Here is a 13,906-nt window from a genome sequence, read left to right as displayed (position 1 = left end):
GTTTTCTATTTCATATGTAAAAAAATGCAGCAAACCAAAAGAAAAATACAAACAACACATCATTATCATTTAAATTTCTTCTTCAAAGTGATTTATCAGAGCTTTATAAAATATATAACACTGCTTAATATTTAACAGCAATGTGCAGTAAATATGCTGTTTACATAGAAGCAGTGGTATGTAGTAATAGCTACTGCTCTTCCTCCTTCAACAGAGGAAGGAAAGTGAGACAGAAAATACAAAGTATTTTGATCAAAGCTTCTGCAGGACTTTGTACTGAAAATAGCATCTGAACTCAGGCTTGCTTTCTGCCATGCTGGGCCACAATCAGTCTGGAAGACAACAGATTTTGGTGATGTTCATTCTACATGCTCAGTTTGAGTTTTGACTGCTAAGAAGTTGATGACCTATGAATGCAAACAAGGTAAGCTTCACGTGTCATTACTTGGGGGAACAAGGATGATGCTTCATCACAGCACTTAGCTGCAAGATTAATGCACAACACTTGATCACAATAAATACACCGTAACAGCAACAACAGATTCCGCACCAGTAATATGCCTACAACAAAGATGAAGAAACCAACGCATACCAGAGCTGGGTTTTCTGCAGTAGTTTCTGAACGAATTAGAGGAGAAAGCGAAACGAACACAGATATGCACGGCTGAGCTCAATGACACCCAGATCCACGGGAGCAATTGCTGCTTTAACACGTTCACACTGCATGGCACAGTTCTGACACAAGAGCTACAGCAACATTTGGTACTTGTTACCCCCACAGCATGAGATGGTTGGGATCATCTGTGCCCTCCTTTAATGTATGGCAAAGATAAAGCCTGCTCAAAAGTTAGGTGATGGGGGTTTTGGTGCACAGAAAGAGAGTCTGGACCTCCCAGCTTCAGCTGGCCATTTCCAGATTACTCTGGACTGATAATGGGGTGGTTTCTTGGCCAAGCACAGCCATGGAAAGATCTAGACATCCTCTGAGGACTGCAGAGGTGTCTGTCACTATGAATCACTGCTTGCGTTAAGCCACTGCTTCATCATTTGTACTGAGGTATATAACATACAGTCTGAATAAAATGGGTCAAATTCAGTGCTGTCAGAAAACAGGCAGAGCTTCACTGACGTCAGCCTGGCTTGATGCATGTAAAATGCTAGTTGATGATCTCTCCTGTTCTTTAAAAAAAGCCAGATTTTGACCTGGGTTGCACACCCACACAAGGGAGAAGGGAGGAACAAGGACCTATCTTACCTATCCTGTACAGACTGCATAGATCTCTACTTTGGCATGGGTTCAGAAATCACTTACTTCTCCATAAGTAACTGCTCCATGAGTTGGCTCTGGTCCCCTAAAAGCACGTCAGATCACCTGCTTATAGCCAAGGAAGGGGATGCATTAATTCCTGCTGACATTGGGTATGAACAAATTAGTACTCCTCAGTCAGCTGGGGGATAAGGGTCCCGGTCCAAGGGCTCTGGGATGCTACAGCCGTACAAACTCTGCAACAATAAAAGGGATGCAGAGGAGTGCCCAAGCCGCACAGCTGCTGGGCAGCACGGGTGAAATGCCATCTAGACCAAGTAGCACAAAGGAAAAAAACACAACATAGTACCAGTGGCCCACTGCGTTTTTATACCTCAAAAAGGACCCACTGTGAGTGAGTCACAGCCCTGATTTATGGGACATTGCAAAGGAAACTATATGGCAAAATTTGACATACATCATTGCTGGTGCTACCATTGTCATATGTTGGCTAATAAAATGGATAATGATCAGACTGGGGAGTTTAATAAAACAAGAGCATGACGCAAGGGAAAGGAAGGGAGGATGGTTCAGAAGAGAAAGCATAGCAACATCTTGAAAAGCCAGAGAGATGAATGAGTTAAGGAGAAGGAGATTTAACATGTACAGATAAAAAACAGTGAAGAGACAGATCAAAAATGATCAGGAACTACAAGTACAGAATAGGAGAACACAGCATCACTTTTAACACTGGAGAAAGCCAACTGGGAAGACGGTACAGCAGACAGATCGAACAGTCTCATTTTAAAATGAAATCTGAAAAATAATCTTAAGAAAACCCAAATCCACCAGAAATCAACCCTGCACCAACACACCACTGCATATGCTCCCAAGTCCTCTCTCATACCACTAACTGCATAATGTTGATTTCAACAGGAGCAGAGGGTCTCTGCTCCATATTACAGTGTATAAGGGGCTACTGCTCTATCACAGACACTATTCAGAATCACAAACATTAAACAATGCAACATAAAAAAATGAGGAAAGTAACAGACATCCAGGCTTCACTCACTCGAGACTTCTTAACTTTGTACTGCAAGAAATACACAGAGAAGCTATAAAGAAGTAGGAAAGGGATGGGAAGAAGCTTGAAAAATAAGGTTGGCGAGGAACAGTTAAGTCAGCGCTAAATATATAGGGTCACTTTTTGGAGTTGTGAAACTGTGCCTGAAAGCAAGGGAAGCCAGCGTAAGTGCTAACAGAGCTGGCAGCCTCCCCAGCTGCACAGTCAGTTCATGGCCCTTTTGCCAAAAAGTCTTTGTGACCTTTCCGGTCACGTAGGAGGCTGACACTGGCCTGATGGTGGGATGTCCCCTCCAAAGCCACCTTGGTTTGTCGCCAGATTCTGATGGCTGCCAGTGCTCACATGGGTCATCCTTTCCTCAAGACCTCAACCTTCAGAAAAGGCGCGTTTTCTTCGAAGGGCAGGGAAGGCTGACGGGAGGGGCAGAAGACCATGAGGGCCCAATCCTCTTCTCCCTTTCTTCTCCCTAGGGACAGTCTCAGGATAGCAGGACACTAGCTGGGTCAAGTGAATGTCCAGGTTCCCAAGAGGTGATACAGTGACAAAGGTAGGACTGGCCATCATCCTTCAAGGGTGATATCCTCCCCTGAAAAGATGAAGCCCATTCTGGCTTCCCCTATGTATCAGTCTGTGCAGCTCAGCAGGCTCTTTGGCACCACCAAATACGTGCTCCTGCTCCCAGAATTGAGAAGTAATATGCTTGAATTAATAATGTGAACTGATCACAGTCCTCGTGTTCAGCAGCAATCCGCCCCTCTAATTCAGGGGTTCAGTCACACAGCCTGTAAACTCCCTAACTGGTCACTCCCTACATTGAATCAGGCAAACAATTGCCTTTATAAGTAAAAGGAAAACCAGAAACAGGTGAAAACTCCTTGATTTTATATTTATAGCAAAGTTGTGACCATGTTTTTTAACTTACAATGCAATACAATATTCTCAGAGTCCTCTTTCAATTCTTCACAGATATTGCTTCTACAGCAGTTATCTTCAAGATCATTCCAGTGTGGCCACCGCACATAATTAACTTTACTGTGGCTTTATATGGGGAATGCCATGGTAACGCTAATTATTTGCAAATGGCCACTGTCAAATGCAGCATGGTGACCATGACAGTCTATCATGCTCCACAATACTCAAATCTCTCAAAGAAGCCAAAGATAATCTTCTTCATTTATAATGGGTCATAGCAGTACAGAAAATTATTTTTATCTTTTCCCAACCTCGCATTATGAAAACATAATGCAGCATTTCTACAGCAATGGTTTAAATACAAGAGTGGGTTTTTTCATTTTCACTTGGACTGGTTAAGATAGGGTCTGTATGGATATTTAGTAAGTTACTCATGGATTCGTTACATTTGGGAAAATGGATGATTCAAAGGTAAAGTGTTTCCATCATAACTGGTAGACCCAGCAGCTCTTTTATGACATAGCTTTGTGATTATTTGTTCTTTGGGAGGGCATTATTGCTACAGTCAGCAGTGGACAATTTTTTAAAAAATGCAATGCTCTGTAATTGTTATTAAAAATAAAGTAAGAATATTCTTATCATGTTTTACACTCTGTGTGCTGCCACAGCATGCTAGTAGTTAATTTAAAAGAAATGGAGTACTGACTATGATAAGCAGCAGGACAAACTCCCCCTCTTCTGAAATGAACAGATCATTGCCCTGATAGCAAAGCAGCAAAGCCTTGTTTGTCCACCTGGGACTCAACTGCCAGCCCTTTCAATTAAAAGAATGATAATCTATTAATGAAGCCCATCTCCTTAGCTCTGTGGAGTTTATTCAGTCTGTCCCTGTCCTAAGTATGAATAAAGAGTCAGAAATTACAGTTCAGCTGGCTGGGAGTCTGGAAGGAGGCATATTTTAGCCAGCAATACACATGCATTTGCAATGCTGAATTTCTTGGGGTCAAGGATCACAGTTTTGATCTGGGTCTGCACAGCCTGTAGCACAAAAGGGTCCTGTTCCTTGCCTGGGGCTCTTCAGTGAGACAACAGACACAAACAGCAATAGTAGGAGCGGCAGACAATTCAATTTCAATTTGCAAGCACTCCATTTTCCAAAGTGCTGCTTTAAAAGGGGCTATAATTCTGATATTAATAAGACTACAACATAAATACTACATTGAGGCAATTATTTGCATTTTCTGTTTTGGAAAGAGGGAAACTTAAGTACAAACATGTTGATCAAAGTGACAAAGAGCACTGCTTTTTAACACGGACATAAAATATCTCCATCTACTTTAATCAGAAGCCAAATTAAGAAAATAAAAATACTCCAGATATTTATTAGCCAACCTCTTGAGAATAAGGCTCTCAAAGGCCTGAGAATAAATTGGTTACAGATACTGGAAAATGCATTTAAAAAGTGATGTGACTGTCAAATCAAGACCCAAATCCATATTTCAAAACACTTTCAGTATTACAGTCCCATATATATATGCCAGGAAGCATGTTCAAAATTGAATCTGTCTTCAGATTCTGAACAAGGTCAATATATCGCAGGAAAATTTGGGTACAGATTCATCTTTCATATAAATAGATAGTACAAGTCTTCACTAATGAATAGAAGCCCATATGTTATCTGTATCCTGATTATTGTATTCAGGAATGTATATAGAGACAGAAGATATTGAACACTGATGAACTTGCTCACAATGAAAAAAACCCAAGAAGGCTGGATCCTAAAGCCTGTAAAAATGCAAGTGTGTTCTGTCCTAAAGCAAAGGAGAACATAAGGTCAGGGTCCTCTCCTTCAGTATTTTTTTTTATTAGGGTTGTCTTCAAATAGCTGGTTGGCAGGAGAGGTTGAGATTCACCTCAGGAAACCTGTGCTCTACCTTTTAAGTAATAAAATCTCCTTCATCCACTGGCACCATCTGCCCCAAGGGACCGCTGGATTCTGTCAAGTAGCTTGTTTGTTACTGCTTGCTGGTTTGGCATTTTTGTGTCTAATTACGGCAAAAGCCACGGCTGGTGTTAAAGGATTAATGAAAATTTGTGGGAAGAACAAGGACGTTCGTGGATCTAGGCAAACACCAACTGTCCCTACTTAAAAGTGGCTGTATCTAATTAAATAGCAGAATTTCTTAACAATTTTCTACTCTCTCTCCCTCTCCAGAAACTCAGCCCCTTACCCAGCACATTTTAAGGGAGAGCGAAGAGCAGAGGAAATATTTTTCTGCCTTCAAATCTCTTTTTATTAAGTCTATTTTTATTTTCATGCTCTAGTACGAAAACAATTTTCTATAAATAAAACATTAAATGCAACTCTTCCTCTTTCACTTTCAAGTTAGAACTGCTTATGTGTGGTATAGCATTAAGATGACACAGCAAATGGTACAGACTGCTTGGAAGGAACAAAATAGCACATCTTCCCTTTAAGTTGCTTGTATTTTCCCCTTTCTACAGTCTTAAGAGTTTTCTTAACTCTCTAGAATGAGCCAAGGATGCTCCCATGTTAAATAAGCTTCACTCTTGAGGTCAATAATCCCATTTTCCTAGAGAGCCTTCATTAAGAGGGATGGTCCCAGACAGAAAAGCAGACTTAGGTATTCTCAGGCCAAGACTAATTGGCAATTAGGACTGATTTTCAATTAAAGACAGGTTTTCAAAGGCACTCAGGCACTGCATTTGCCCAGAGAACTTTCTGAATCGGAGCTGTGAATGCAACTCAGAGCCCCAGGTGAGGCTGCGATGGGGCAGAAGCCGCAGGAATGTGTGGGACTGGAGGATTAATAAACCCAGACCTATGCTGCAGTAAGGCCTGGATCCATCTACGTTTTAAGTTTGAACTTACTCATGACCTGCTAACATCCACATACTCCTGTGTCTGTGCTGCTCTTTAAATAAGAGTGTATTTTTCCTTCCATGGTGTTTACTCCTGATGTATTTCTGGAGGAGAGTCACATGTTCCCTCAGCACCCGCTTCACTCGGCTGAATGAGCTCCTTTCTTCTAGTTTTCCTCCATGAGAACATTTCGTCAAAACTCAAATCACACCAGCCCGTTTCTCTCTACCCGGTCCAATGTGAATATTTTCTTGACCCAGACACAGGATTTGCAATTCTACATCACTTCCTACCACTTCTATGTACAGAGGCACCAATATTTTCCTACTTCTACTGGAAATACCTCTTCTGATGCATCCTCAAAATACATTTACTCTTTTCGCAGCTAAGGAAAAAGCCACTTCTGTGGTTCACAATCATTCTGAGATGAAATACTGCACTACAGTCTTTACCACCACCTTTCCAACACTCAGCTCCCCACACAGTATATATTATACTGTATATATAGTGTATATGTTACATATGCACTGCAGTATGCATTTTTGTAATTAATCTCCACGTGTTTCCATTTGTGGAAAACTGCATTTCATCCCATTTCTTTTGTCCCAGCCCTCAAGGTCATCCACTTTTTCCCTGGATGACTTCCCAAGCTTCCTCTGTCAGGACAATGCCTCTCAGCATCGTGGCATCAGCAAATTTTAACTTCATGAGCACACTGCTCAGATTTGTGCCAAAGCCCTTTCTGAAAATTAAAGAAGACCAGTTTTTAAGATGGAGAGCTGAAGATCTCTGCTTCTAACCCCACCACAGCCAACCCAGCCCTTGCCACCTCTCTCGAAGCCAGACCCTACTCACTTTCCAATTCCTTTACTAATCCCTATCTTAACTAATAACTCACTGCATGGACTGCATCAAATTGTTCGCTCGAGTCCAAATAGATGAAATCTACTGCATTTCCTTAGGGTAGAAAATCAGTTATCTTATCAAAAAGTTATTACATTAGTCTGGCAAGATCTATCTTTAGAAAATCTGTGTCACATTTTATCCCATTTTTCCCTCGACAACATGTCTTTAATCAGTCTTTGGCTGAAAAAAACAGTTGAAGGCCTTGCACCAACAGCCTGGAATTTTCCTCGGATGATTTTTCATCCTTTTCAAATGTTGGGCATTACTATTATTAATCCTTAGCATTATGGCACCACTCCGGGCTTTGTTAAAAATATTTCCATCTGACCCTCTGATTTCAGGAGGCAGCTCTTTCTCATCCCTGGGATAGAGGTTATCTGGTCACCTCAGTTTGAGTGCATTAAGCTGCATAATTTGATCTCCTTTTGATTACTGTTTTTCTATTTTCATAACCTTGTTGATTTTATTTATTTTTGCTTTTCACCTAACTATTTTTTTTCCCCAAAACAGAGGCAAAGTATTCACTTAAGTTCTTGGGTAATGGCCTATGTTGGCACTGATGCACACCTCTCACAGGTGCCTCCTCAAGGCCAGGACTTACAGATCCCAATTTCACCTTTGTACTCCCGGAAGACAGGAGAAAAATGTCTTATGTCCATGGTCAGGATCAGAGATAGGGTGCAGATTCACAGTCAGCCAGAGAAGAAAAGGGATATTTGCTGCCCAAAGGGTGAGCCCAGCACTGTCAGGGAACCCAGCCGTAACTCCAAAATGCTGACAAAGTGCCTGAGCAAGCAATTAAAGGGGATCAAGTGCTGGCTCTCCATCTGCGCACAGGCACAAGCCCTGTCACGCTGGCTGCTGCTCTCACCAGCAGCGATGCTGCCACCTCCAGCTAAATTTGACTGGAACATAAAGGGGGCTCTGGCCACACCAGCAGGGTCAGCATGTGAACCCCGCTGCCTAGCTCTGTCCTTCGGAGTCCAAGCCCAACAACCAGGGACTGCAAACAAGGGGCCATGATGCACCCTTGGTGCTACCAGAGCCTGAAGGGTCCTCCACATGCTGCACATCAATATGGGATGGGACAAGACTAAAACAGAACCCTGTGGGACTCCACTCGTGAGGAGTCTGATGGCAAAAATGCCACTTACCATCGCTGCTCTTTGGGTACAACTGCCAAAAAGGACTTCAGACCTCTTCAAAGAATTGTCCCGGGCTTCCCGTGCCAACATCTGCCTTCAGTGAAGCAGCTCTGGCCCGTGGTGGACAGTAATGAAAGCCTCAGGGAGCAATCTCACTTCTCCAGTTCGTGAGAGAAAGGCACGAGCCTTTTCATCTATGGGTAAGAAGAAACCACTCCTCGACATGACTAAACTCTGCTTCTCAAAATCTCAGCCAGGAGCTTTGTAGCCTGCTGGGCTAGGGGATGGGGGTCTAATGAGCAGGAGAGGGCTTACAGACACCCCTGTGGCTTCAGAGCAGTGACCAGCCTCATGGGCAATGCTTCTTGGAGGATTTCAGTGCCATGAGGCCACCTTCAGAGTTCCTCTTCATTCAGATGCCAGGAAGGTCCCTTGGACGTGATGTACACCAGGTCAGCCAGCCTGCAGGCCATTCCTTTCCCAGGCAAGCTGGGGTTCAGATGTCCAGATGGGACCTTTGGGGTTCAGAAGCCAGAACTCCATTCTCAGACAGCGCAAGCTGGGATCTCCTGAAATGCCTCCTCCCACATCACTAGAAGTACCAGAAGTGAAGACACAGCCCACCTGATTCCCTTCAGCAGAGGGCAGAGCCCTTCTGAGGGATGAGGGGGCTGCTTGCCAGGCCCAGAAACACCAAGGGAAAGCAGCTTTCCCCGGAGAGGACAGACAGGGGATGACTTGGCATCTGAGAGGCCTGAGACAATGCTGAGGATAGAAGAGAATATTTCAAATAACCCATGAATTACACTCAGGTCTCCAAGACTGCACCAAAGTAGATTTGTCTCCAATTGTTACTGCTTCTCGATATCAGAATGAGCATGGGCACCTGCATGCACACTTCTTTTAACCTCTGACTGGCCATAAAATAGCCCTTTACCCAGGCAGATACAGAACTGGCCATGTAACAGTCCCTAGTGTGACATTACCACGTCTCTCAGTTCAGTCTGTTCCAGCATTTTTACAACGTCCAGGATTGCCATGATATATTGCAACCAGAAATGAAGCCACTGACCCTGACAAAATGCACGGCAGCCTTTGTGCTGAGCAGCACAGGATGCTCCTCCCTTGCTCTGTTTCTCTGCCATCAGTCTTTTCGGCCCCCAGATGTAGTCATCCATCCCCATCATGTCTAACACATTGGGTTTGGTTTTTTTTTTGTTTGTTTGTTTGTTTTAAACAAACATCCCACAGAATGGAGGAAGGGAAGACAAGCAAAGATCTTACTGTGGAGCAAGTGGAAAGGTACCACATGCAGATGCGATGATGAGGAACAGCCAAAACAAGGCATCTCTTTGCAGCCAGCCAGACCCAGTGCAGACTGACGCTGCCTTAGTGCAGCAGAAAGGCAGCTCAATACCACCATGCCCCTTTTTGGGCAATAAATTACTGTCATCCCTGATGCCTTCATTAATAAAAGTTCTTGAGCAGGGAGCAGAGCACGCACCTTCACCAGCTTTATGCCAGCGGAGAGCTACTTTGCACACAGTTTTCTACCGACCATATCCAGCTCCTCTGGTGGCCCCACAGGGCCTGGGTACAGGCAAGGCTTTATTTAAGTCTGGTCTCCCGCTATGAAAAAGACTATTCTGGACACAACTTGGGCTTCTGTCTCAGCTAGCTGTCGTGCATCCAGCAGTCAATCCATCTGTGAAACCTACCTCTTTGCAAAAGGTGGAGACAATCCATCTATTTAAAGCTTTCACTCCCAGGGAAAGGGGAGCATTTATATCCCTGCACATCTCCCAGGGCTGGGGAAAGGGAAGAAACTTTTCTGAAATGTCTGCTGTTGTAAAATGAAAAGAGATCAGGGAGGACACAGGCAGCTCCTGCCTGATTCCAGCTTCCTTCACTTCTCTATCCAGAGCAAGAGCAGCTCCTCTTTCAGGAGACGGAAACATCGCAAGAAATTAAGGTGAAGAATTTTTAAAGAAAGGATCAGGAGAGGGGAGAGAGAGAGGAAGCACTGGAATGAAGGGCAGGAAGAAAGCAAAGATGATTTACAAAGCCACATATTGGGAACCTCACTGCTGGAGTATGTGATTGTGCTGAGAAGCATCACACAAATCTGCTGGGAGACCTCCACGCTGTAGTTCAGATAAGAAACCGAACATTTGGTTTTTATCTGAACTGATTCTGAACTTCACAGCCTTTGAGATCCTGCCAATCTCTCTCTCTCTCCCCGTATGCGTGTTTTTCCAGCGCTGAAGCTGACTTTGCTTCATGCATTTGCAATGACAGGTCGTGAATCAACACCGTGGAATGATGCAATATCACATGAGACCATGGGAACTTTTGGGGCTCAGGTTTTTATATTTTGGTGACTAAAGGAAACTGCTATGAAAAGCCTAGAAACTGAACCAGTTTCAAGGTTCTACTTATTATGCCATTTCTATAAAAGTCACAAAATAGATCAAGCTAACTGCATTTAAAATCCTGCAGCTGTCATCCGTCACAGAGCTTATTCGAAAAGCCATCCCCTGCAAAGTTGTTGTGTTTTCCCCCCTCTCCCAGTGTCTGCATTTACGGAATTGATGCTTTCTGAGGAGTTGATAGTTGCAAACCCTCCCTCTCTAATGGGGAGGCATGTAAGGTTAGTGCTTGGCTTAGTGGAAATGATAAGTGCTCAGGGTCTGCACTGAATAAAAATAAAAAATCACTAGCTGCAAGGTTTCAAATTAATGTCCTGATGCCTCGCATTATTCTTCCGAAAATCTTGATCCTTCCTTTGATTTTAGGATTACAGGCAGCCGGGGCTTGATTCTCAGCTACACAAAGAACCTGCGGCACTACGCTGGCCGTACGCACAGGCCTCAAAATAAACCCAAAGTACAAGGACACTCACTTGCAGACCTCTGCCAGCACAAGGGAGTGAGACTGTCCTTTGGGGATATCAGTGGGCACATCAGGCCCCTGCAGGCACATATGGGCACACCACAAAGTCTGGTCTCTCTAAAAATCCAGAATTTGTTTCAGGAATTATTTTTCCTTTGATTCCCACCTGACCCTTCAGCTCTTTCACTGCTCTTCAGACTCATTCCCACTTGCAAGACAAACAGGACAACAGCTATCACTTCTGCTCTTTATGAAATTAATTCCTGAAGGCAACTAGGTGCTGATTTGTTCCTCATAATTAATAAATTATTCTGCAGCATGATACAACTCTCCCCAACTCCAAATGATTTTGAAACTCCTGGAATATTGTCTAACAGATGACGGCACCTTATATATTTATAGAGAGAGAGATACACACTGACAGAATACAACTTTAAGAAAGGTATATCGTGCTTTTTTAATCCACACATATTTAACTGTATCTACCTTAACTTTTAAGACAGAGGATGTAGAGCAGAAAAATTAATGCCCTACTTGCAATCCTACCTAAATACTGGAGGAGGTATTAAATGAATTGTGCCTTTTCAAAACCAAATCTTCAGAAAGTGCGTAGCACCTCTAAGTCCTGACATTTCAGTAAGGAAACCGAACGCTGCACTGCCGAAAATTAGGGCCAAGACGATCACACCAAAGGAAAGCAATTACAGCCAAGATTTGAAATGTGAAATGCTTAAGACTTTGCTTTCGAAATCCAACATATTTCTGCAATTAAATATTGAACAGCTGTGACTATAAAAAGCCTGTGCAGATCCTGAAGTAAAGTATTATACCCTCTGGTGAAGGAGCATGTCAAGGCCAGAGTCAACAGAAGGCAGCTGCTCCAATGCAGGTTGTCCCACCTAATAATGTAGATCATCCCTCTGCTTTCTGTTTTGCAGGAAAGAATGCACTTACAGCTGTATGAAGACGCAAACTGCTGAAAATTGGGTTTTATGTACAAATTTGTGAAGCAATAGCAGTGAGTAATTTCTTCTTGGGCAGACTTTTCATATGAAAATCAAAACCAAATATGTTACTGACTCCTGAACAGCTCTGGATCGTGCTTTTATAGATGTACATAACTGTAAGGCAAAAGAGACACTAAAAACACATCCTGGCAACAAATACTTGAAGACTTCATTAGCAAACCAAAAGGTCACATCTCATTCATGAAAAAGTCAAATTAGCTAGGCTGGCATTTACAACCAATTTGAACAGACATTAGTATGAAAAATACAACTTTACTGCAAGAGGCAGTCTTACCTATAAGTTTAAATGTGCCCCTTAAGCATTAATGCTGAAAACAAAGCACTGAAAAACATCTACAGCCCTGCCAATTACATCTCAGTATTTTACAGCAAAGCGATGCTACGCAGACAATTAGTAGAAGATTTCAGCCCCTCATTAGCAAGCAGAACCTAACAGTAAGAGAAAAGAAACAAAACAAAACAGCCACCATATGAGCTCTGATAAGCAGATTACGGGCTCGATCCAGCTGTGAGATATTCAGGCGCCCATTACCATGCAACCGCCTTACCCACGGATGTGAGCAAATACCAGGAGCCGATTTCGCAACGCACAGAGCGACGAGCTCGAGCATCCATGCACTTCTCAAGGCGATAACAGAGCCCTCTGCCTGCCTGCTCACTCGCCTGCTGTCACTAGGAAAGAAGAGACACGTTTTGCACAAAGCAGGCGATTTTTTAAATTCTTTTTTTACGTGGACTTACTTTAACTGTCGAGGTTCGCAGTCAACTCCCGGCAGCAGGAGCCTCGCCGCCTGCCGTACGTCATCGCTGTCCACCGAGAAACTGCGACGGTGCCCCGCGTGAGCCACAGCAACCCGTATCCACTCCATCAGGGGAGGCAGCACAATGAACGGCCTGGGAAAGCACACAGACATGAGGGCTACAGTACACTAGCAGCAAAATAACAGGTATATATAGAGAGAGAGGGTGGAGGGTGTGTGTGTGCATGTGTATATATGTGTGACAATATATTATATATCCAGAGAGAGAGAAGGGAACAGGCAAAACGAAAGCATGGGAGAGCAAACTGGCTCAGCTAATTTAAAGCACATCTAAATCAAGATGTCTCACCCTGTCTCCGGAGCAGGATTATTTGAAGAGTCAGATTTAAGAGCCATGCTCATTTATGGGGCTCCTGTGAGGTCAGTACACCCTCTCTGCCCCACTGTCCTTCACACGGTGTATCCCGAAAAGAGGGCAGAAGCCTGGCACCAGACCATGTCCTGCTCCAGCTGATACACCGGAGTCGGTGCGCTACCCAGACACTTTGCAACAGGGACAGGAGAATGAACCAGGGCAGAGAAAGGGGATGCCCCCACCCTGAGATGCCAGAGGTGGAGAGGTAATGCGCGAGGTAGTCTCCAGCATCTCCTCCTACTAACACAATGTGCACCTCATGCTCAGTGCTGAAACTAGGGACTTTTGCAGCTGATCCCTCTGCATTATTGAGGTTACCTGTTTCGTTTCACTTTGGGCGGTATCAAACCACGACATCTTTGGGTACCAGCTCTTCTAACACTTGAGCAAAAATACACGAAACCGGCTCACAAAGTGGATGGTGGGACTCTGGGCCACAGCCCCCACTTGAGCAAAGCAAGGACACGATCAGAGACATGGTCCTTCACTCCACAAGACCTGGACAGCCCCACATCCTAGCGAGAGCTGCACAAACCTCAGGTGAAGCATGCAGTTTGCCTCATCTATGTTAAAAGCTATTTGGGGACCAAGGGAAAAATACCAGAACTTAAATGAGAAACATAGCTTCAAGTC

At 43.8% G+C, this 13,906-nt stretch overlaps 1 protein-coding gene across 3 annotated transcripts in view; it reads right to left on the bottom strand.

Moving 5' to 3' along the window:
• The window catches only part of ABTB3 (ankyrin repeat and BTB domain containing 3), a 183,749-nt gene that overhangs the window by 45,610 nt on the left and 124,233 nt on the right, over nt 1–13,906 (bottom strand). For all 3 annotated transcript variants that reach the window (XM_065852216.2, XM_065852225.2, XM_071798863.1), the window contains exon 4: nt 12,839–12,991. In XM_065852216.2, coding sequence (XP_065708288.1) covers nt 12,839–12,991 — 153 coding nt within the window. The remainder of the gene's footprint in view (nt 1–12,838; nt 12,992–13,906) is intronic.

This window comes from Patagioenas fasciata, chromosome 1 (assembly GCF_037038585.1).
Source record: "Patagioenas fasciata isolate bPatFas1 chromosome 1, bPatFas1.hap1, whole genome shotgun sequence".
Taxonomy (NCBI): Eukaryota; Metazoa; Chordata; class Aves; order Columbiformes; family Columbidae; genus Patagioenas; species Patagioenas fasciata.
The sequence above is the reverse complement of the archived record's forward strand: the minus strand, read 5'-3'. Positions and strand labels throughout refer to the sequence as shown.